General features: G+C 42.3%; 1 protein-coding gene across 2 annotated transcripts in view; it reads left to right on the forward strand.

Moving 5' to 3' along the window:
* The window catches only part of GNG13 (G protein subunit gamma 13), a 285,318-nt gene that overhangs the window by 130,492 nt on the left and 128,909 nt on the right, over window positions 1–25,917 (forward strand). For both annotated transcript variants that reach the window (XM_044089726.1, XM_044089727.1), the window contains one exon: window positions 25,020–25,161. In XM_044089726.1, the coding sequence (XP_043945661.1) occupies window positions 25,064–25,161 (98 nt within the window). In that variant the 5' untranslated portion in view covers window positions 25,020–25,063. The remainder of the gene's footprint in view (window positions 1–25,019; window positions 25,162–25,917) is intronic.

A 25,917-nucleotide genomic window follows, 5' to 3' on the forward strand; every position in this document is an offset into this window, starting at 1 on the left:
CTTTCCTGCCTTGTATCAAGAAAAAGCTCTCTTGGTGGATAGGTGAACCTCTGTCAGGTCGTCCCATTCAAGCTGAGCCCAGACACTAAGGTGCTCACACAGTCTCCTCAGACACCATCTGTGAAGCCCACTCAATGGATCTAAAGATCCAGGGATTCTAGGAATATGGCTAGAAAGGAAAGCATATCAACATACAGGACATGATGCCAGTAATACTTGCTATCAAAGCCTTGAATTCCTTTTGGAAAACAAAGATCCTCCACATTGTTATAGACAATTCCACAGTGATATGGCATATTAATAAATAAGGGAGGTGTTCATTGATATCTCCTCTGCATGTTCACTATGGAGGCATGGAATCTTGTCTAGGAATCAGGAATGACCCTCAGAGTGTTCTACATCCCTTCTCAGGAGAACTGCCTAGCAGACTAATATAGCAGGAAAAAGACCTTTATGAAAGGATGCTATAAAAAGTTGTTTTCCTGGATCCAGTCCAAAGGTGAGATGTGTCAGAAATAAACCTATTTTTTGTCAGACAACATAGCTTAGAAAATTCTGCTGGACAACAGATGCCTTCTTTCTCTGCTGGTCAAGTCTATTGTGTTTGCTTTTCATCTAATCCCTCTTCTCCCAATGGTAATTCAAAAGATAAAGAGGAGCTATCCAAAAATTCTACTCATATCCCATTTTGGCTGAGACAGTATTAATTCTTCGTCCTACTCAGTAAAGTAAGGACAGAGCCTCCACTGCTACCTCAACATGTGAACTGTTTGACCCAAAACAAAAGAGTTTCTCATACACCTCGACCTGAGGACTCTAAGGCTAACACCTTCAATGATTTAGTTCTCATTCACTTTAGGCATATGTTTTCTGAGGACTTTCATACTATCTTGCAGGAGGATAGGAAAACAAACACAAGGAAAACTTCTCATTCCAAAGGAGAGCTCAGGGTTCAACACAGACGTTGATGTCCATGATCCTGAAATAACTCTCAAACCTAGACCCTTACAAATCAGTTTTATACTTCTGTAAAAGTACATGTCTTTGCTGTTTCAGCCTGTCTGTCTTGGGATCCTCCCTTTATTCTTTGTTGTTAGTGAAGCAATGTAATCCTGCACCTGCAGCATCCCTAAGGGAACTTACTCCACCATCAGACCTTAGATATATCCTTGAAGAGATGAGATTATTTCCCTTTAAACCAACTACTTCTGATTCTTTGTAATTTCTGATCTGGAAAATGAATTTTTTAGTGCCAGTACTTTGGTCAGAAAAATGTCAGAGCTACAGAACACTGTGTGCAAATACCCTTTTCCAATTTTCCAGTGACATGGTCAGTCTATACATCAACCCTTCATCCATACCCAGAACAGCTATAGAGCTGTCCTTGAATCATGCCATTCACCTCCCAGTGTTTTTTTTCAAGCCAGAGCAGAAATAAAAGGATTATGCATTCTCTAGATGTGCAAAGACAATTCAGATTTTAACTAAGAAGGACAAAAGACAATAGAAAAATTGAGCAGTTATTTTTATCCTTTGCTAAATGTAGAAGGGGAAAGGCATCTCTCCAGACAAACCATGTTTAAATGATTTGCCAATTATATTTGTTTACTTCATTCCTTTCATGGCAAGACTATACCAGGGCAGGTACAGTACTAGAGCCACAGGATTTACTATCATAAGGTTGACAAAACAAAATCCTACCTAAAATATTGAAGCAGACAGAAGAAACGGAATGTCAAGAAGGTCAGAATTTCGCAAACACACTTCCTTAAGAGAATTCGATCTTTCTTGACATCTGTAGACTGCAGTGGAACACTGCATACCACTTGATGAAACTATTTAGCAGGGGGGCAGGCCCCCTGTACCCCCCACACCAGCTGCACAGTAATATTCCAACTCTGAGATTGCACAACAGTGGGGAAAAGGCAAATTTCCTGATCAGCACTGTACCGCAATTTCTTGTCATAAGGCCAATTACAATACATTCGCTAAACCACACTCACACAAATGAAAGTTTGACAACACGGGTTCAGCCAATCAAATTTAAAAATCCCACGGTCGTCAAACCTTCAGTCGGAATTTTGATTGTAATCCGAAACAAAGCACCTACGAATGCCTTCATGGATGAGTGGGATAAAACAAAAATGGGGTTTAAAATAGGGTGCAAATAAAAGAGAAAGAAATATGGTTATGAAGTAATGAATTATTTAGAGGGGCTGATAAAAGTTAAAGTTTTGCAGAATAAAGGGAATCTCACTGAACAAGAAGCAGAGCAAATGCAAAGTGCTAAAGAGAAAATAAGGGAGCACTGGGATAATATGCATGAGTTTTTAAAGTTTGCTGTTGATTTATTTTTTGATAACTCCAAAGCACAAAAACTTTTAGCACTATGATTTAGGCAACAGAAACTAAAAAAGGTGTTCACCAGACTTGGCAAGCCTATGACAAGAAAAATAACCAATGACCCTATAGACGTATTAGAGATATTTCAGACATTTTATGAACAATTTTATAAAGCTGAGGAATGCAGAAACCAAGAAAAAGCACAAATAAAATATTAATGGAAGACTTAATTATGTTAAGATTTGAGGGAGATTAGGCTCAACAACTAATACTGAAAATATGAGAAGTTGAAATAAAAATGGGGCTGTATAATCAATCTCCAGGGAAATCTCAAATAATAGATGATATTCCTGTGGAAGTTTGGAAGTTAGGAGGGAATAAAGTGGTAAAGATCTGGAAGATTTTGTTTAATAGTATTTTAAAAGGGGGGGAACACCAGCACCATGGAAGAAAGCTATAGGCCCATTTCAATTTTAAACCATGTTTATGTCTATAATGGCTAAAATAATAGCAAAAGTGTTGCCAAAATTGATAGATATGAATCAATGTGGTTTTGTGGAGGGGAGGAAAACATTTGACAACAATGATGATCCAGAGGGAAGCAGAATGTAAGAAAATACTGCTGTTGTTGGTGGGTCTTGATGTAGAGAAAGCATTCAACAGAGTAAGCTGGGAATTTATGAGTAGTGCAAAGGAAGCACTTCCATTCTGCAGTACAATCATAAGGTCAATAAGGAGGATGTATGAAGGATCGAGACAAGAATTAAAGTGGAAGGGCTCCTTTCCAATAAGCTGTGTTTGAACAAATGATCCAGGCAGAGGTGTCCTCTTTCCCCTTTCTTATTTGCTTTACATTTATAGCCAGTGGCAAAGAAAATAAGTGACTCATAATTTCAATGATATAATTGGTATGGTAATCAAGAAAAGTTGGCTTTGTTTGCAGATTATATTATTTTGTACTTGATAAATCCAGAAAAGGAGATCTTGTTGTTGTGGAATATTTTGAGACATTTTTGAGTCTTTTCGGGATATATACCCGGATTTACTAATCTGCTGTGCAGGACTAAACTAGTCCTGCACGTAAGCGGCAGTTTAAGAGGAGCTCGGCAGTGCCCATGCATATTAATGAAGGCGAGCTGCCTGAGCTCCAAATCCTACACTGAGAGTGGACGAGTGTAGGGGGCGTGTCTGAGAGAACAGCTCTCAGAATAAACACATCCCTGCAATGTAGAACAGAAGAAAGGGTAAATAAATGAGCGTCACAGGTGTTCGCATATCCCCACAAATAGTCCCCATGTGTTCAACAGCAACAGTACATTGAAATAAAATAAAGAAACCCTTATATTTATTTTTTTTCAAAACCCAGAGTACAGCTAACCGTAGGTGCGTGGGTTTGCCCATCGCTTAGCTACAATTAATGCAGCTGAAAAGGCTGAAGAGGATAACAAGGAATATATATGCAAATGAAGCAGCACAGCAATAGTGTAATGGTTAGAGCATCCGCCAACGAACAGGCATTCCCGGTTCGAGTCCCACTGCAGCACATATCATTTTCCATGTGAAATCTGTATATGAACATATTTTTACATCTTTTTTCTGTATAACCTGCATAATGACATTTAAATGTGAACTGGAGTACTGCATGAAATGCACATGTGAAGTGTCAGTGTCATAATGAATAAGGCACTAGTAAGCAGGTTTATGCACAAATAAGTAGTAGTAGTAAGCGTGTCTAAGTGCGTTTGCATAGGGGTAAGCATTGCCTACACAGATTAAGCAAAGTAGAAGCTGAGTTTAAGAAACTGTAACCAGAGGATAGCAGTGCTTACCATCGCGCAAACCGGCCTACAACTGCTTTAAAGTGCCTTAATCACTCTGGATCCAACGGCCCATGTTCTGCCCAGCAACAAAATAAACTGCCTCTGCAAGACTCAAACTCAGGACCCTGTACACTATAGTCACAGTAGTTAACCACTAAGCCATCATAGCAATAGATATGCATGAGGTATCAGCAAACTAATTCTCATGACAGGAAAATCAAACCAAACATATGAACTGAATCTATATACAGTGTGAAGTGGTATAACCTGCTACATAACATAAATATGTGAAGTGGAGTACTGCAGTAAGGCCAGATGTGGGGTGTTATTGCAATAAAGTGTTGAAGTTCCCAAGAACAAATAAAGCATACGTACACATGAATCAAGGATACAAGACACATATATAACATGTAATGAAGAAGACATCACTGTCAAAAGGCAAATAGCATGCAAATCAAATATGAAGCACTGCTAAGCATTGCAGAATGCTGCTACCCAGACAACTGGCAGGATACTACCAGTGGGAGAAACAGTGTCAACCTGCAAAGTCTAATCTTAAACAAACGCATGTTCGTCCTTAACAAGACAACCCCAAACATTCTGCTAAAAAGAGTCCTCGGGGTAACATACCATGCCTTACAGGTAAGCAAATAATGATATGTATGTTTGCGGACTGAATGTGAAGGAACCTGAAGATCCATGGGGTGAGACAACTTACATGATGGGTCCCGAGAAGTGGAGAGTGGGCAATGTGTAGTGGTAAGGTGAGATTCGTATGGAACCTGTAGGAAGGATGATTGATGTGGAGGAGGGAGGAGGTGGAGGGAATGATGGGTAAGACATTATGGGCCGAGGCATGCCGGGGTTGGATGGACCCGCTCTAATGGGACCACCCTATGGATGTAAGCGACAAAGGAGTGGGGGACAGGAAGGTAACTGAGACATACCATTTCCCATGGCAAAGTATGTTATGAGTAATATATATATATATATATATATATATATATATATATATATGACCTGGAGTACTGCTGCCATGAAAGAACATATATATATATATATATATATATATATATATATATATATATATATATATATATATATATATATATATATATATATATATATATATATATATATATATATATATATATATATATATATATATATATATATATATATATATATATATATATATATATACATATACATATATGACCTAGAGTACTGCAGGAAATTCACATGTGAGGTGTCAGTATCATCATGCATAAAGCAGTAGTTAGGCTAAGCAGCAAGAAGCAATAGTATGATACAGCAGTTGCGAATTACATATGTTCACAGGCCGTGCAAATGGGGGTGAGGTGTCCAATCAACAAACATGTAACACGTAGCATCAACCTCCCCCAGCTAGACCGGTAAAACATACAGACACACAATAAAAGTAAACACACCACTGCTTCCCGGACTACAGGCAGGATACTATCAGTGAGAGAGACCCGCCAAGTCTAACCTTGAAACAAAGACATGTATGTCCCTTGTGGGACACCCAAAAATTCAATGATATTTGTGTTTCCTGCCATTACACCGATGTCCAACGGCAGGCCACGCATGTTCCCAGTTTACAAGGTAGGGGAAACCTGATGATCCATGGGGTGGGATAACATACCTGATGGGTCCCGAGAAGTGGGGAGTGGGTAGAGTGTACTGATGTGGCCAGACCCGACCTGCACCCAGAGTAATGAAGAGTTCCAAAGAGGATGTGCAGTTTGGGAACTATGGGTATGAAATTATGGGCCTAGCTGTGCAGGTGTTGGCTGGAGTGGGTCTATGTGGACCGCCCCAAGGATGTAAGCAATAGTGTGCATTGGCTAGGGCCGCCACCCAATGGGCAGCCACTCCCGCTACTAGTCCCACTGCAGCACAGTCTATTATATATGGCAAAGCGGAATAACCAGATGTAGATGGAAAAATGTAGAGGTGTGTGTGTATATATACCCATACCTACATGGAGTTAAACCTCCCCCCTCTGTATGTACAAATGTATACATACAGAGACAGAATATAATTAAATACCCACATATAGATATATACATATGTGGACACCCATACATCCATATGTCATTAGACATATATATATATATATATATATATATATATATATATATATATATATATATATATATATATACAGCAATATATATATATGTATGCATACATATACATATATATATATATATATATATATATATATATATATATATATATATATATATATATATATATGTGTGTAAACATACACATATATATATAGCTAGGATATTCATTGATTTATTTATTTAATTTACATCTGTTAACCGGGTAAGTCTGGCTGAGCTTTTGGCTCATTTACATCAGAGACCTGAGGAGAAAAGCTTGTCAGGACTAGAAAACAATTTATTAAATAGTAGTATACAGCAGATATATATATATATATATATATATATATATATATATATATATATATATATATATATATATATATATATATATATATATATATATAGAGAGAGAGAGAGAGAGATATTAATATGATACAGCAGTTAAGAATTACATATGTACACAGGCCGTGCCAATGGGGGTGAGGGGTCCAATCAACAAACGTGTAACACGTAGCATCAAACCCCCCCCCCTCAGCTAGACAGGTGAAACATACAAACACATGATACAAGTAAACACACCACTGCTTCTAAGACCACAGGCAGGATACTACCAGTGGGAGAGACCTAGCAAGTCTAATCATGAAACAAAGACATCAATGGCCCTTGTGGGACACCCCAAAATTGATGATGATCGGAGTCAGTCCCTGTGATGATTTATCTAGCCAGGCTGTGTACGTACATGGACCAGTAGGTTGGGCAAGCCTGATGACCCATGGGTCGATACAACGTACGACATGAGTCCCGAGACGTGGAGAGTGGACAGTGTGTAGTGGTGTGGTTAGACCCCACCTGCACCCACAGTAAGGGTGAGTGTTGTAGAGGAGGGGCAGGTGGGGGAACTATGGGTATGCAATTATGGGCCTTGGCATGCAGGTGTTGGTTGGTGCAGTTGTACTCGGACTGCCCGGGGATGTAAGTAATACTGCGAATTGGGCAGAGCTTCCACCCATACCTCTCAACCTCTAACAGCAAAACCACTGGACAAAACCTAAACCGTTGGGGGGACAGAAATTACATATTCCACTTACAACCTTAGAAAGCTGATAGAATAATAGTTTATGCATTAACATGACTCTTCTGAAGGCTGTGGAGTCTTAAACCCAAATACTTGTCTGTATTTAATGACTTCAGTTCCCAGATATTTGCCAGACAGGTGCAGATTGTAAGAGGAACACACCAATATTATGAAGCAAACTCTGGACAGTTTGTGGATTCTGTACAGTCGACAGGTATGCTTTCGCCTAACTGGCAGCCATTCCCGATATGGGTCCCACCGTAACACAGTCCAGTTTACATGGCAAAGTACGGTATAACCATATGTGTTGTTGCATAACCCACTACACAGCACCTACAAACACATGGTCGCAACACCCCACTGTAGACATGTAAGCAGATCTAATTGGCATCACAAGGTAGTATTGTAGTCCTCACCCCCACCCAGGGGTATGAGTGTCCAATGCAAACACCAAATGCAGTGTATATGTGCAGCTGTTGTTGTAAACAACATGGCCAGCTGTGGACCTTACCTGCAGCTATCCTGCACATCCCTGGATAATTCCCCTACTAACTCCCCCCTTTGTGCCCCATGCACACCATGTACCTATCAGCCCCTGTTCCATTTCTATTAATGTTTATGGTTACACGTAGGTGACACCCTCTTCCCCCACTATATTGCCAGTATCTGGAACCCCAACCCACATGTAGTATCACAGCTGTCCCACAGGACACATGTAACTAACACATGAAGGAACACCACAAGCACACCTGGAGCAGCACAGGCTCACCACCTTGCGAACCCCCCCCCCCCACCTCACACTCTATACAACTACATCAACTAATGATACCGACACCCCTTGTCTGCCTCGCATACAAATCCCAACATCCGACAAACCTTCCCTATTGTTCCCCATCCAATTATACCTACAGAATACTATACAGTTACAATGTCACCCCCACTACCTACCTACCTACTCCTTAGCTGTTCCCCTCTACTGTACCACACAGGTATGGAATAACTACATCTACCCCGAATACCTGCATGTAACCTATCCAGACCTGTGAAACAGGAATCCAACTTCACCTTAAACTGACTTTTGTCAACAGTCATACCTGACACATAAACCCGACCTAAGCATGGATAACACCGACATTTTAATGTAAACTAAGCATGAATGTGGAGCTCTACATCCCAGGCCACCGCTGACAATGGACAAGCATACAGTCCAATTGTCCCGTTTGACAAATGTGAACAAAATGCACTACGTTGCATGTGTGTATGCGGGAGCAAGGGGGTGTCAGCCTGTTTGGCCACCGGTATGCGATTACCACACTGGTGAAGAAATGTAGAGGCTAACTCAGTGCAAGACACCGCAACCAGAGGTCAGTAATGCTGTGCTTCATGAAAACCAGCGCATACCCACCTACAGATGTTCTACAGTGCCTTAATCACTCTGTAGCCAACAACTGTTGTTGTGGCCATTAACAAAATAATCAGCACTGCCAGGTTGCAGACCTCCGACCCTGCACACTATAGTTGACGTGAGTTCCATTAAGCCATGGCGGCTACACAGTTGCTGTGATCACAAACGCATCATTCAGCACAGTCATCCAACAGTATAGGAAAAGTATATAAGTGTGCAGATTAATACCAGAACATGTGTCCATTGCTCAACCACAGTATTATGAGCAGTCTATGTGCAGCACAGAACAGTGCCTGTTCAATCATACTATGAGAACAGTAGTCCTACATAATACTGAAAGGAATAATGATATACGGTGCACACCGTGGATGTGTGTGAGCGTGCTTCATACACAGTATGTTACACCTGGGGCGTTGGTTCCATGGAACTGGGAAATGAGGCTGTCCAGGTGTGTGAGCAAACCGCTGCTACATAATACCCTGGCAGGATGCTACCAGTGGGAGAAACACTGTAGACCAGCTAGGTCTACTCTTGACACAACAACAGGTCCGTCCCTGGTGGGATGAACCAACAGTTGTGGGTCACATCGATGTCACCAGCAGTATTGGAGGAGGATCAAGGGAAGGCTGGTACATAAATTGACTAAACGGATGAAGAGCCTGCAGACGCTTGGTAGGGACAGTATACTGGAGGTGCACTGAGACATGCAGAGAGGGAAATGTGTGGAGGTGTGGTAATGCAGGGATAGCAACTGGGGAATGGATGGATGCTGTGTACGTGAAGCTCGGGGGCCAGGGGAAGGGAACATGGGTATGTCATTATGGTAGAAATATGCAAACGAAGCAGAACAGCAATAGTGTAGTGGCCGGAGCATCCGCCTAATGCACAGATTCCCGGGTTGAGTCCCACTGCAGCATATCCTATTTTCCATGTGAAATCTGTATGTTAACATCGTTGTGCTGTATAACCTACTAAATAACATTTATATTTGCACAGGAGTACTGCCTGAAATGCACATGTGATTTGTCATAATGACTAAGGCACTAGTAAGCATGTGTAAGCGCATAACAGCAGTAGTACGCATGGATAATCAGGTGTAAGTGTGTGTATGTGTATTTGCATGGGGGTAAGCATTGCTTACATAGATTGAGCTAAGTAGATGCTAGCTGAGTGTAAGGAAACACAACCAGAGGTTAGCATTGCTTAGCTCTGCGCAACCCCACACACACCCATGTACAACCGCTCAAATGTCCCTAACTCACTCTGTATCCGAAAGCCGGTGTTCTGCCCTGAAACAAAATATGCAGCCTCTGCAAGGCCCACACCCGGGACCCTGCACATCATACACTACATGATTTACCAGCAAACCATGGCAGATGTACATACCCACTCATTTCACATACATATCATCCAGCACAATCAGTCAACAGCACAGATAATGTAGTAATAACACACCACACAACCTCTTAATGCATGTATCCCGGACATAGTGCACCATAATGTGGGTACATATAGGGATATCTGTCATATCTTGCTCTAATACACTTAAAACGTTGCAAGTTACACAGTTATATGTAGTAGTACACATATACTGAAGGAGATGATACGTCTGAAACATGTATGTGTTGGCACGAATTAATGACCTCAGTCCTAAGGTCATCCATGTCGATTGCCAAGAGAATGAGGTACAGGCCACACATATAGGCTGAACATGCATGGACATATGGACAGATATACATCTGTAAATGTAGACAGATAGACAGCTATAGGTATATATATATATATATATATATATATATATATATATATGTGTGTGTGTGTGTGTGTGTGTGTGTGTGTGTGTGTGTGTGTATATATGACTCACAAATAAACATATAACAGCAATCGTGCATAGATAGATTAATATGTTCAGTGTATATATCCATATATATATATATATATATATATATATATATATATATATATATATATATATATATATACATACATACACACACATATATTTATATATATATATATATATATATATATATATATATATATATATATATATATATATTTATGAATACATATACATAGCTAGAGCTGTATCAATGTCCAGTTCTATCCCTCTATATATATTGGGGTTTCACATATATACTTATGCAGATATATATGTATATATGTATATACAGATAGACATGTGTATATGATTTCCACATGGGAACAGACTCCTGGCCCACTCCATACTACATAACAGACCATGAGCACAGTTAATGGAGGTGGGGGCACAAATGAGGGACATGTGGTAATTACTGCAATGTAACCCCCCCCAGCCCTAACAGATATGCTGTGCAATCCAATAACCAGCACATGCAGTACTTGATGGCAGGACTCACCACAACAGAGCTACAATGCTCCAACAGTAATCCAAGTCACCTATACATGTCAGGGCAATATCTGTAACATATCATGCAGACAGGCCACTGTACCACAGAGAATGTACTATGTTGAAGGGGTACACATTACAATGGTACAGATATGCACACACATCCATACATTGACAATCATGTGCAGGGGTATATATATATTTATATATATATATATATATATATATATATATATATATATATATATATCTAAAAAAAAAAAAAATATATATATATATATATATATATATAAGATATATGGGTACATACACATATACACAGACAAAGGGTATTAGTAGCCATACATATGTAGAAGTAGTGTGGATGTACTGGGTGCAATGAATATCCCCAGCCGCAAGCCCTGTAACTGGTATCTGTGACATGTGTGGTGTGGCAATCAGCCCCACAAAGGGGATACATACATTGCACATATACCGACTCACAATTCAAAGGACATGACATGACACACAGGTATGTATACACAGACAACCTTTATTTGTGTACCATACAATAAAGCATGCCATTTTTGACAGCACATAGATGCTGATGTATATAACCAGTGATGGATGCAAGGCCCACACAAAACAGTAGATGCAGACAGTGTGGATATATAACATACTATGGTTTCCAGGCCAAGCCCTTCAATTCATACAACAGTAGACAAAGGATTTGCCTGCATGATAGTAACAATCAACAATATCAGCTGTAACTCAGCAGCCTCCAATTCCACCCTGTAGTGAAGCCCTAGTGAAGCCCTAGACGGACATTCATTACTTGTGGTAATGTCAATGTATTTGTCACATGTATGGACCCTGACCAACAAATGTTGTGGGAGTCCACGTTATGACTGGGATGATAGTAGGAATGTTAGCAGTAATTAATGATAGGCCATTACCTAACAACCCCTAACCGTATCACAGCATGATGACAAAGCCTGCCATATATGTAGAGGACAAAGGCAGGAACCCAGGGCCATACTCAAAATATTGACGTTACGCACCCTGGAACATGCTAGTGTTACAGGATGTGTTGCAACATACCCTTATGCAGGAATAAGACATCAGGGACACAAAGGGATATAGCCATGTACTGCTAGCATGCAACATACACACTGCCAGTGTAATATCGGACACAGGACCTGTGTGGTGGACAGACAACATATGATAGGCACACCTCTGTCCAGCTAGAGGATAGGCCCACAGTAGTGAGCTATGCAGACAGACTGCAGTCCAAGGTAAACTAGTATGTACACACACACACACACACACACACACACACACACACACACACACACACACACCCTGTAACTATGTACTATGCAAAGCATTACACCACTCTACTTACATTCTGTGTGTATGTCCTGATCTTCCTACATATATGTGGCTGCCCTGAGTGTGCAGGTTCTCCTGCTGTCTGTAACATTGATGCCCACACACAAGAAGGATGTCCATCACACAGGGAATGTACAGGGAATACACCCACGTGATGTAGGGATTCATTGTGGGTGGTTGCCAAGACAGTGGTAATTGGAAGTGCTACACATGTGTACTCAGATATATCTATGGCTATCTGGATAAGTACATGTCCATATAGTCCCACCATATGTCCTGGACATGGAGTGCAGCCCTACCCCAGCCCCTAAAGTCCCAATGTTGTAGTGCAAGGGGATGTCTAGTATGTATAGCTGGTATATTAATAGACATTTGCCACTGTCATTGGGATTGTTACCACAGACATGGTGTGTGTCTGGAAGGTGACATTTGCTCATAACATGTGTGCCATTGGCTACTGACAGACATCCTATGGTTATCATGGTACAGTACCTGCATATATAGCAGGCTCGACAGCCATGTCACACCACAGGGTAGGATTTACCTGTGTGACAGTGCATAACCACAACCAATGTGAACACAGCCACAGCCACATATGGTACACTAGCATAATAGTACAGTATATGGACTATCTGTCCTACACCATCCTCATATGTGCCACTCACAGAATGACCCTACATATACTGGGCTGCTACACAGTCTGGTCTGATGGCTGTCTGTGGTATGAGACATGTGTGTGTGTATGGCCTTACAAACATGTAAGGTAAAACAGTACCATACAGTGGGGCAGCATGTAACATCAGATAGAAGGGGAGCTAGAACAATGACATCTACCACAGTCTGTACACAGGCAATAGTACATATTAACAATACATACACTGCCAACATTCACCATCACTACACAGACCTCAGTACTGTTCAAACATCCACAGAATGTCCAGGTTATGGCATTAAATGTAACCCCTATTGTACATGACATGTGTAGCACTCTGATATATCACTGGCTTGTTATCACATATGATGACACTGTTTACAGTGTACAGCACATATGCACCACTTCATGCACGACATATGTACAAAGGTTGACAGAGGTGTGGCTGACAGCACATACATGGGGCCAGTATAGTCATGTTGCTGTGATACCTTCATTAATCTACCATTGTAACGGGGTTTGTTGCAACATATGTCCAATGAGGGATATGTAGTCAGTAACTGTCACGGCCTTCACTATCAACAGACTGCAATCCTCACACTACCTTCAGCATTCCACAGATAGCTGCATTGTGGCTAACACATGAAACCAAAGGCACAACGCTGCCCTGTCTGCAGATGACACTGCAGATGGGGATTCCTGATATACGTGGAACTGACATGGCAGACATTGCGACATGTACGACAGGCATATCCAGAATAACACTGTAAATCCAACATTACTCCATATGCAGTATAGCAACACTTACAGTCTATAGTCACGTTAGGCACAACCCCCTCCTGTTTGTTGCCCTCTTTCCACAGTGTATGTTGTTAGAGGTAAATCCCCAACCCATCTGAAATGCTGTTTAACAAATGACAGTTCTAGCTCCTGCTCACAGTGACAGACAGGGGCCAACACCACCAGGATGTTCCCAGGTATTGGAGTGTGTTTCCATGCAATTGGCTATGGGAATGTTACCACACCTATTCCACATGCAATCGGCTAGGGAAGGGCTGCAGTTCATGTAGAGGCCATCAGCTGATCATCAGCATCACTTAAAATACACATGCTGCTGACTAAGCAATGCAGGTGTGGGCCTCCACATCTGCCAGAGAGGGAGTGAGGGAGGCAGACAGAGGTGAATACATGTCAGGGATGGGTGGGAGGGTAAAACTGAAGCATGTTTGTGTCACACACCTACCAGCACAGGGTATCGAACCCCCTGCAGCTATGTAGTGCTACCACAGTTTAATGCTGTTATTGGATGCACCACATGGGTGATCTGTTGTGGAGCACTCAGAACATGTATGTGATGGTGACTGACATCTGCAACAGGGTTATGGTAGATATACAGTAGTTAACTTACATGTGCTTGTCTGTATGAACAGGTGCCAGTGTCAGCACAGGCACACTCACACAGGGATGCACACACATTAACACACTTGGCAGGGACAGGAGTGCAACTCATCACTAGTGGGATTGCCACAATACATCAATGTGCAGGGAACACATGCACCACATGGGTCATATGGAGGTCGTATGGCCAGTGAGTATAAGGAGGTGTCAGACATCAGGCGGCATGCTTCACTGTGCCCTGGGGGGAGTAGTGCATGTGGATGCGGACATACGCACCACACAACACACACACAAATACACAGGGTGCCAGTTCGGATATGCATGGGTGCATGTCTGCATGGGTGTGTGGTGGCCAACAGTGCCAGCAGGCTATACAAGGGTAGGCGATGGGTATACCTTGGCATCAGGCCACGTGACAATGGTCTGCACTGTGGCACAGGCCTGTAGCTTCTGCTTTTGCCCACATAGGTGGGTACTGCAGCCATCATCCAGTCACCTGTGTGACTATTGTGTGTGGCCAATGCTGTGCATCACTTGCCATGTATGTGTTCCCTAGTCCATGACATGGATGGTGTCTAGGATGTACACACCTCCCACATGCATGTACAGTGACATGTGGAACTGTACCTGGGTTGTCTGGCCCATGCTGTGAACACAGCTTATCATCAGATGTGCCATTCTTGCCCACCTGTGGCAGGGACTGGTATTTACCCTGCACCTACACTGATAGCATGCTAACAGCATTTCCTGATGTCAGTGTCATCTGTCCATAAAGGGCATGTTATCAGGCATGGTATGTCCGTTGTGAGTCACATGTGAAGGCACAGTGGGGTTGCTAACTGTGATTGGCTGGCCTTGTTGTCACATGTATGCGTATGGCTTTGCACCCCAGCCTTTCAGCTATTTACATCTGTTATCTCTGTGTGGTTGATATTGTGATATATAGTAGGGCCACCATAAATGAAATTAGCAAAACCCCTCCACATTGCCCACAGGTGTCACACACTCACAACCACCTCTACACAAGATACAAGTTACACACACACACACACACACACACACACACACACACACACACACACACACACACACACACATACACACACACACACACACACACACACACACACATGCACACACACACACACACACATGCACACACCTCTCATGTCTGGGAGTAGAACCCCTACCTAACTACACTACAGCACTACCCAGTTATAGTACGCACCATGGACATTACTGAAGTAAATCTTCCCCAAAGGTGTATTTCACAATTAATGACATCAGCAGGACTACTAAAGTAGGGCATTTGTAATGTACTGTGAGTGAGTAGCTTATAATGCATTGCTCCATACACAGACACTGAAACACATACAAAACATCCGGAACTGGCATGGATGGAGATGGAACACTACCACCATTCTAAATCACACAACAGCAGTACGCAGTTACAGGATGCACTACGGCGATTACTAGGTTATCACTTTCCCAGAGGTGTATTACTAGGTGAGTGACATCAGCAACCTTGCCAAAGTAGAGTACTTGTATTGTACGGAGTGTGAGTAGCCTAAAAAGCATTGCTCTCTACTCAGTCAGACACACACACAGATTCACACACAGTTGCCAGGTCTGGGGTTTGAACACCTACCTAACTAGTTTATCACACTACAGCAGTACGCAGTTACAGAATGCACTATGGCGATTACTGGGCTATCACTTTCCCAGAGGTGTACTTCTAGGTTAGTGACATCAGCAGCCTTGCAAAAGTTGAATGTATGTATTGTATGGAGTGTGAGTAGCCTAACAAGCATTTCCCTCTACATATTCAGAGACAGACAGGCACGCACACAAACACACACTCACACGATTGAAAATTCTGGGGTTAGTACTACTACCTAACTAGTCTATCACTGCAGCAGTATGCATGTATGGGTCGCGCCATGCATATTACTGAGCTATAGCTCTCCCAAAGATGTAATTCACATTGGATTACCTCAGCAGGCTTGTCATACTACTGCTATGGGGAGGGCAGTGTGTGCATGAGCCATACCCCATTCATGCAGGGGTTGACATGCCACATGCAGGCACACACGTGGTCATATGTCACAGGTGTGTGTGTATACAGCTACTAGATGGCTACTTCCTTGTACAGTCTTGTTGCACAGCTGGCACGTGCACCACATAGTCTGTCATGCTGACAGGTACTGGTGGCTAGTATCAGCAGTGGGTTACATCCACATCTCATGTGTTGGGGGCCCTTTGGTTGTGTGCTGGTTAGGACAGGCCCGCATGGCTCCTTGTCACGGTCACCCTCTTCCACACATCTATGCCCATGTACCTGTGGCTTATTATAGTGTGTTGTCCTTACATATTTGTCTGCATTCCTATCCACTGTGTGTGCAAGGCAGGAGTGGTGCATACTGACATGTGTCCGCACTGAGAACTGCAACATCCAGATATGTCCGTTCCACTGGTGTTTGCAGACATGGCCTTCATGTGTTTAAGTGTGTGAGCATGCCCAGTATGACCTCTCAGTATGTTGTTGACTGACATTGCCTTCATTCCTCTAAGTGTATGAGCATGCCCGGTATGGCCATCTGTGTTGCATGTGTGGATCACGTCCAGGTAGTTTGTACTGCGGGGCTGACCTTTGTGTTGTACACTAACAGGTAGCATGCTGTGTCTTCAGGGTATGCATCGTTCATTTGCCATTGACTGTTGCTACATTTCTGCTTGGGGAGGACACTTGACTGTTGCTACTGTTCTGCACAGGAGTGGGGGGGCACACCTGACTGTTACTCTAAGTGTATGTTGGATGGGGAGGGTGCACCTGACACTTCTACACATTTGCTAGGACTGTACTGGTATGTCAGGTACTCCATTTCAGTCTGTAGTCTTACCTTTCCTGCTGTCTATAGGCTTACCAGTGAACTACAGATCCTAGCTTTGTTTACCTGCATATTAGTTTCTGACTTCCTAGCCTTCACAACTTACATCCAACTGCCTGGCCTGCTGTGGTCTGTCTGTGTAGGCCTGGGGGCGGGGTTACCCATAGGGCACATTCAGAGGCCATAGTACAGCATTTGTTTGTGTTAGTCTTCACCTGTCCTGCTGGCTGAGAATGTTGTTGGGTATGTAATCCTTCCTGACTGGCATGTGTGTCTCTTATGGACACCCATGTCGCTCAGGCCAGTTCCTGCAGTGGGTTTTTTCACCCTGTGTAGTACTGGCTACTTTGGTGACTCCAGTATGTGTTACAGATCTCATGATGCCACTGTGGGTGACTACTGTCTGCTGCCTTGACATCTAGCCACCCAGTTCCCTTGCATGTTCAAATCCATACCATGGCTACAGGTAATAACACATTCTACTCCATTTGGCAATTGTTAGGTTGATTGACTTACATTGAGGGTGTGCCGGACTTGAGGTTGGTGCTGGAGGGCTGCCTATGTCAGATGCACATAGTACACTCCCTATACATGGGTGGACACAGGTAGTGTCATGTTTGGCATCTCTTTTACTGTCTGTGCGAGTCAGAGAGAGGTGTCATTCCCTGGGCCCCTACTGTGCGTTGCCTCTTTGCTAAGGCCAGGGCATACTGGGCATGCCCCCTTCTGCCTATTGGGGCAGGCTCAGGTCATTCCTGCTTCAAGTCACTGTGCCTGTACAGGCCTTGGCATTGGTGGGGGGCTGTATGGCCCTGCCCCATGCTGTTCCTGCTGCAGCTGTTTCCGTAGGATCATATTGTGTAGCATAGCACATACCATAACAATTTGGGTACATGTAGCTGGTGAATACTGCAGGGCTCCACTGGATGTATCAAGACACTGGAACCATGACCTGAGCATCCCAAACACATGCTCTATTATATGTCTGGCCTGTGCGTGTGCCTCATTATGGCGTTGTTGTTCAGGTGTGTGTGTGTTTCTGATGGGTGTCATCAGCCTCGACTCCAGTGGGTACCCATCATCCCCCACCAAGTGACCATAGGGGATGTCCACATCAGCAAATCTGTGGTACAGCTGTGTCAGTTGCCATATGTGTGAATAGTCATAGCTTCCAGGGCAGCCAGCACACTCATTCAGTATAATGCCCTGGGCATCACATACGACCTGGCAGTTGATGGAGGTGATGCCCCTGTGGTTGATGTAGATCCTACCCTGCTCACCATGTGGTGTTTTGATGCATATGTGCATGCAGTCTATAGCACCCACTACTCCAGGGTAGTTAGCTATTTGGTGGAAGAGACGCATATTGCGGATCAACACTTCACATGTGTTGAGGAAATATACATGCTCACTGGCATGTGCTGACATGGCATCCAGGAACTTGTGGAATACTCTGGATGCTGATGCCTGTACGATGCCCATGTTATCCCCAGTTGTGGTTTGGGAGGTAGCTGTGGCTAGTATACCTAGGCCTACACATACCTTGGTATCCACTGGGATGGGTTCCCCCTCGGCCAGTGTGGTGTGTCAGGTGTGGCCTGCACAGCTCAACGATTTGCTGTAGGAGTTATCTGTCCACCCTATAGCACTCCACTATCTCCAGCTCATGTAGCCCCTGGTAGGTTACCCTGGGTCTGTACACTCTTTTCTGTCTCCTCACTGTGTATTGTTCGGCAGCATTGACATCCTCACCACCTTCAGCCTCTTGCACATGTTGTTCTATGTTGCCTGCTGCAGCCCTTCTCATTTTGTTTGTTTGTTATTAAAATTTCCCCGCTTGTATATGCCGGTGGTGTAGAGTGTGGAAAAACCAGGGGAGTAGGTGTTTGCTTGGTTTATAGTGGTGTTCTGGGCTGGGCTGGTCTGCTGCCTGTGTAATTAGCTGATTCTGATACATTTCACCAGGCAGCTCAGCTACTTCTCCTTGATTACTTTCCTACTGCTGTTTTCCCTTCCCATTGCCTCCCTGTTTAAGCCTGTGTCCCCACTGCGCAGACAGAGTGCTCATATGTGCACAGAGATGCTATTTCCTGGTTTAACTTCCTATTTCTTCCTGTGAAACCCAGTGCGCGGTGCGCACCCCCGCTTACACTTTGTAAGGAGTGCTAGGCAGTTTGGACACACCTCTAGCTTAGTTGTGCTAAGCTAGGAGCAGTCCCGAGCCACAGGGATCCAGTTCACTTACACTATGCCTGACACACTCGCCCATGAAGTCACCCATCTCCTAGTCTTACACCCAGCTATTTCTACTCTTACATTCTTGGGACCTGCCTCACACCCTGGGGAAATCTGAGATTTAAAATTCTTCCCCTCATTTGCAAAGGATTGCCTGCTAATCCATAGTTACATGTCCCACACTGGGCCTCCCCCCTTAGCAACTATTACTCACTGGCCAGGTTGTCTTATGCCTGCCATTGACTTGCATGGCTGAATACTGCTTTTAGTTGGAATGCTTATTTTAGGTTTATTTTATTATTTTCCTCCCGATCCCGTTTGCCCGCCGCTGCCCTGTGCTTAAACAGGCAAGATCGGCGAAAGGAATTTAAAAGTTGTTTATTTTATTTTTTACGCATTTTGCATTGTCAATGGCCTTCTTCTTGGCCATTGCCATGCTTCATCAATGATATGCAGCCTTTATTTGGAGCTGTCATAGCTCCGTTTTGTGGTTTGCAGAAACATACTCGGTTACTAACCGAGTACATTTCTGCAGACTGTACTCGTCCTGCACTGACTGCTGCCTCCTTTCTGGATCACAAATTACCCTAATTTGCATGGTTTTCACCTGAAAATGAGGGTAATTTGCATACAGGGGCTCAGTTCATGCAGGATTCCACTAAGAGCTCATGTGCACATCCCAGCAGCTCGTTCCTGGATCGCACGATGGCCATATTGCCGAAAATAGCTCTTAAATTATTCCTGCATGCTATAATGGGCTTCGTAAATCCGGGGGATAAAATTAATTAAGATGAAATAAAGGCTATAGCCATTAATTATGTACCCACTCATGACTTGGTTAAGCAATACCTTTATTTATGGAGACATGATAAGATGAAGTATTTAAGAGTATGGGTTAGAAATCTGCAGCAGCTGGAAAGGACACAGAAGTACCTCACAAAGAGGATTACTGGCCTCAAACAAATGCCCTACACTGACTGCCTCAAAAAACTCCAGCTTTACTCCGTAGCATATCACCTACTCCAAGGTGATCTCTGCCTAACATATAAAGCTATATCAAACCCAGAGCTTTTGGACATGCTACACCTAAAGAAATCCCAATCCCTCCAAGCTACATGCTCTAGGGACCTAAACCTTGTCACCACAATAAACAGGACATGCTAGAGGGATAGATTCCTGTCCCAGAGACTTCCCATACTTGGGAACAGGCTACCCATCTATGTCAAGCAAAGTTCTTCATTAGCACTCTTCAAGAAAAATCTTGATGAGTGGATGGGAAATAGGAAATACACCCCGGGGATCACTTCTGTGTCTCTGCTCGACAGTGGCACAGGAAAATAACTTTCTTGGGTGGCGTAAGCCAGGGAACCTTGTTGGCTAGGCTTACGTAGGTCCTTGGGCCGATAGCCTAGTACCTACCTATGAACCTATGGAGGGTAAGAATATGTGGGAAAAAACTAAACAAAAGATAAAACAAAAACTGAGAAAATGGAAGCTCTTGTTTATGCATATGGAGAGTAAGATACAAGCAGTGAAAATAGTTTTAGTTCTTTTAGTTTTACATACAGGTCAGATATATTTAATTAAGCAGAAGAGAAGTTGTGGACAATAATTAATAAATAGTTCTAGAAATCTATCTGGTAGAGAAAGAGAGGAAAGAGTTAACTGGGATACGTTGATCCTCCCAATAGAACATATGGTTCAGGACTGCCTGATTTGAAGGGATATTTTACAGTTACACAGTAAGGGCTCATGTACATAATATAAACAAAAGGTGGTAGGGGATGATGATGAAGTGGGGGGTGTTCAAGAAATAAGGAGAGAGTGCAATTTTGGCTATAGATTCTTAAGGAAAATAATAACTACCATAAGTAATAACTATCATAAATGATATTATATTCTTAAAGCTGCAGAAATTATTCTAAGAAGTAAGCCAATGTAGGAATAGAGAAGGAGATTTTGCCAAAAGGGATAACTGCAAGTAGGATACAGAAAACAGGCAAGAGGAGCTGGAATTTACTGGAGAAAACTGGCTAAGGAATCAGTGTATTGGTAGAAAATAAACTGAGAGGGAAGAGCAGTAAAGGGGAATGGGGTCAAGAAGAAGTTTGGGCTGCAGGTTAGACACTGCCTTCCCTATTAGAGATTGATATCAGAGCATAGGCCAAAAGAAAGGGACAGGGGAGTCCTAAGTAAAAGGTCTGCTCTGGCAGAGTTTTTAGTTGAATTTAGAACAGAAGCTGTTCTTAGAAAGGGCATGATTAATAGGGCATGTAAGAAATTGCATGATAACTATCAAAATCAATCAGATGAGATTAAACAAGATTGGGAAGACAGAGACTAGAAAAGCAATTTACAGCAAAACAATGGGAGGACAGACATATGGCTCCAAATATGCAACAAACTCCAGAAGGTTTAGGGTTTTTGTTTGCAAGTGTTTGCACAGATATTGTCATACCTCAAGCAGACTTCAATTTTTCATCAGGTAGTTAGCAAATGTTGGAGGTGTAATAGGGAAGAAATAGAAGACTTGAGTGCAATGATTTGGCAGATTAAAAAAAAAAATCCCTACTGAGTACTCTGTCAGAAAGATTGGGGAGCAAATGGCTGCAACTAAGGAAATTATTCTTTTGAGCTGAAACACGTGATCTGAATTGAATGTATGTTGTAAGGCTTTATTAAGTTTAATAATGCTTGCTGCCAAAAAAAGCAATTACTACAAAATAGAAATCAAAACCTAAACTAACTGTATATGAAGTATCGAATACTGCAAAAGAAATAAAAAAAAAAACTTGAAGAGGGGTTTTAGAAAAGGGAAGGAGCAAATTACACAGAAATAAATGTAATTTCTGGGATCCGTACATGCAGAATGATATTCATGAGGAGGAATGGGGTTTAAGGGAAGACAGGAATTGAGTGAGTGATGTAATGTTGGACTGAAAAACGGATGTTAAAAAGAAAGACAGAATATGATGTATAATGTGTGTAAATGGAAAACGTGTTAATATGGTTTGTTTTCTTTTCTTTTAAATTAATATATGTGTGCCTATGTCTAAACTGATAATTTAATACAGGTTTTGAAAAAAAAAACTAATGCCTTCTCAGCATTCAGTTAATTTTACAAACACCTGCATGGCACTCAGTTCACCTCATCTCAAAGTAACCCCCTGAGCAGTTGGGAGGTTTTATTATTAGCCTGCCAGACATAGTGATGATCTTTCTTCTCTTGTCCATTTCAGCAGTTAATGCTGAGAACAACCCATAGGATCCTGGTGGCTGCTAAGAAAGAAAGAACCAAAGATAGCATGGGTGGACATTCCTCTTAAACCACAGAAATATTTTTATTTTATTTATTTACCAAGAAGGTCATTAGCAGACCGGAGTTCCGCTGTGGCAGCCCCTAACCGAGAAAAGCCGAAAGAAGAAGAACAACCAGGAAGGTCCAACTGGGACAGAGCCCATTTTCAGCAGAGATCTGGGGAGAAACACTCCAGACACATATTTGGAATGTGGGAGGAAATTGGAGCACCCAGAGGAAATCCACACAAACACAGGTAGGACATGCAGACTCTGCACAGAAGGCACCCCAACCAAGAATTGAACCAAAGATCCTCTTGCTGGGAGGTGGCAACCTTAACCACTGTGCCACTGCAGCACTGCACCATCCTGATATACTGATATAGGTAGGTAGGCATTCACCTGACCTGGGGGTAGTGTTGATAAGATCTGGAAGACATGCTAGACACTGGGTTTTTTGCAACAGAAGTTCCCGGATATGACATCTACTGCAGCAGTAAACATATTTGAACATCTACAGTTACTGTAAGTTCCTAACATAACTGTTCTCTCATAAAGCTATGAACTTGCTGGTAACTGGGCTTAAAGCAGAACTGAGTGTTATCACTGGACTAGATCCATCTGTTCGAGTATATCAAATGCATGACAATTTACCTAATAATAATGTGCTGTGCACTGTGATAGCTGCCAAGATACCTTTGTATCCTGGATTCTTATAAAGACTTTTTTTTTGTTTTTGCTCTGGACCTTCTCTGTGCATCAAGCTTACCCTCTCAGCAGCTTTACTGACCCATATATATCCTCCATGAATGACAGCCTTATGGCCCATTCATTACCTGGGGTCAAGGGGTGAGCATACTGAGAGCAGTGCTGCCTTTCTGAGGAGGATTAGGATTTTAATTGTTACCCTGCCTCCCTGCACATGGATCATGAGTGTCCAAGCTGCTGGGGAACTACGTGGCAGCCAGTGGTGTAGTGTCATCATTGGTGTCTCATTAGGGGAACACCTTTAATCCCTAATGCCCCCAAGTGTTTAACTTCCAAGTTCTCTGTTACAATACCCAACTGTGCCTTTCCTGTTTGCATGTGTGCATGCTTCTACACATATGCAATTGAAATTGCATGCTTTTTGGAAGAATACAAAATCCCTCACCAAGTTGCATACTGTACACCTCTCTCTCCTAGTCCTAGTACTTCAGTGGGCCAGACTGTCTCCTTTTCCCCCATAATAGGCATGCTGACACCTTCCACACACTGTCACCCTCCCTTGCCTGCTTTTTCATTCCCTTTTTAGTTGATTCTGGGATATAATCATGGTTTTATCCCTCTGCACCACAGGGCTCTCCCTCTTGTAATGAGAATATGAACAGCAATGTTCTTAGAAAAATAAATCATTCTGACTCTGACTGTGGATGTCACGCTTCTTCCCTTACCTTTTACTTTTCTTTATCACACTATGAAATATTTTATTTTGACAGAGTCCTAATTATAATTTGTTTCTGTTTGTTTGTTTCATAGTTCATCTGAGCTCCAGGTCTCTTGCAATCATCATTTTGTTGTATGTTTTTTTAAATATAGCATTTGTTATGAATGTCAGTCAAGGAAGGCAGTCAAACACTTTCAAAAACAAAACAAAAAGAGTAATAATAACACTTTACTAACACACGTACTGTAAAATCTGCTACTTGGGTGTCCATTGCAAAGTGTTTTCTATAATGGCAAGAATATTAACATTTCTGGTTAATAAAAGACAAGAAATTGTCCAGTTTGCTACTAAACAAATCAAATAAAAGTCTAAAAGACTGTACCACACAAACTGTGCATGGATGTAAGCATACCCTTTACTTTGAGTTATTAAATTTACATAGAGGTTTAAAACGTTTTAATCCTGTACTGTCTAGATTTCATTATATCTGTAGCTTCTTCTTGAATAGTAACTTACTGTTTTTGAAGGCCATCCCAGAGAACTGCCTGCACAGAATAACATTCCTCATAAGTAATCAGACTGAAGGCTGTACTTCTCTTTTAGTTTAGTACAAGTCTGGTGGAAAAGACCTCAGTAAAACTACAGTCATGGAGGAGATGGACCTTCCACAGATGAAGAAGGAGGTGGAGAGTTTAAAGCACCAGTTGGCATTCAAAAGGGAGATGGCATCAGTTACCATCACTGAGTAAGTCTTCTCTCTTTTGTTGAATACAGCATGCCTATAGAGCCAAACAAAGGTAGTAATGTTCTACAGTATACAGAAGAACGTACCAACTAAGCAAGACGACCAGCACATATCAGAAAGACAGGCAATTGTTTTCTTAAAAAGTAGCAGGTAGTTCTAACCATTGTCTGTAAACATTTACATAATTCTGCCAGCCACAGAAGAACATAGTGTCCATCTGAGTGGAAGGCAGGAATGCTCCTGTCCTTATTTTTTCAGCTTCGTGTTAATGTCAAGTTATGAATTTCAAGAAGAAATTTTTTTTTTGTTTTCTGACAACATACTCAGAGTGCACCTTGCTTCTAGCAAAAACTACATGTAGAGTGCATTCTCTACATCCTGAGCAGTTTGTTGCATTCTACTGTTATTAGGGAGAATGTGTCAGGATCCACTACAGTGACATGAATTTTTTTAAGAAATTGATTACGTAAGCAATAATGCCCTCCAGGGTGTGTGTTAATGTGTAATTAATGCCCGCCTAGGGGTGTTATGCCTCTGCGACCCTGGAAGGGCATTAATATAGCAATAACCCATGCCTGGGTGTGGGAAATGCTGGATTTACCCACGGTTGGCGTGGTTTGGTCACGAGGGCGAAGCCTGTGTGACCAAACAAAGCCAACCATGGGTAAATCCAGCATTACCCACACCCAGAAGTGGGTTATTGCTATTATACAATGACATTATTTAAGAAAAAAAAAATTAATTTTCTTAAATAAT

Source organism: Protopterus annectens, chromosome 12.part0, assembly GCF_019279795.1.
Source record: "Protopterus annectens isolate FY-2018-M chromosome 12.part0, PAN1.0, whole genome shotgun sequence".
Taxonomy (NCBI): Eukaryota; Metazoa; Chordata; order Ceratodontiformes; family Protopteridae; genus Protopterus; species Protopterus annectens.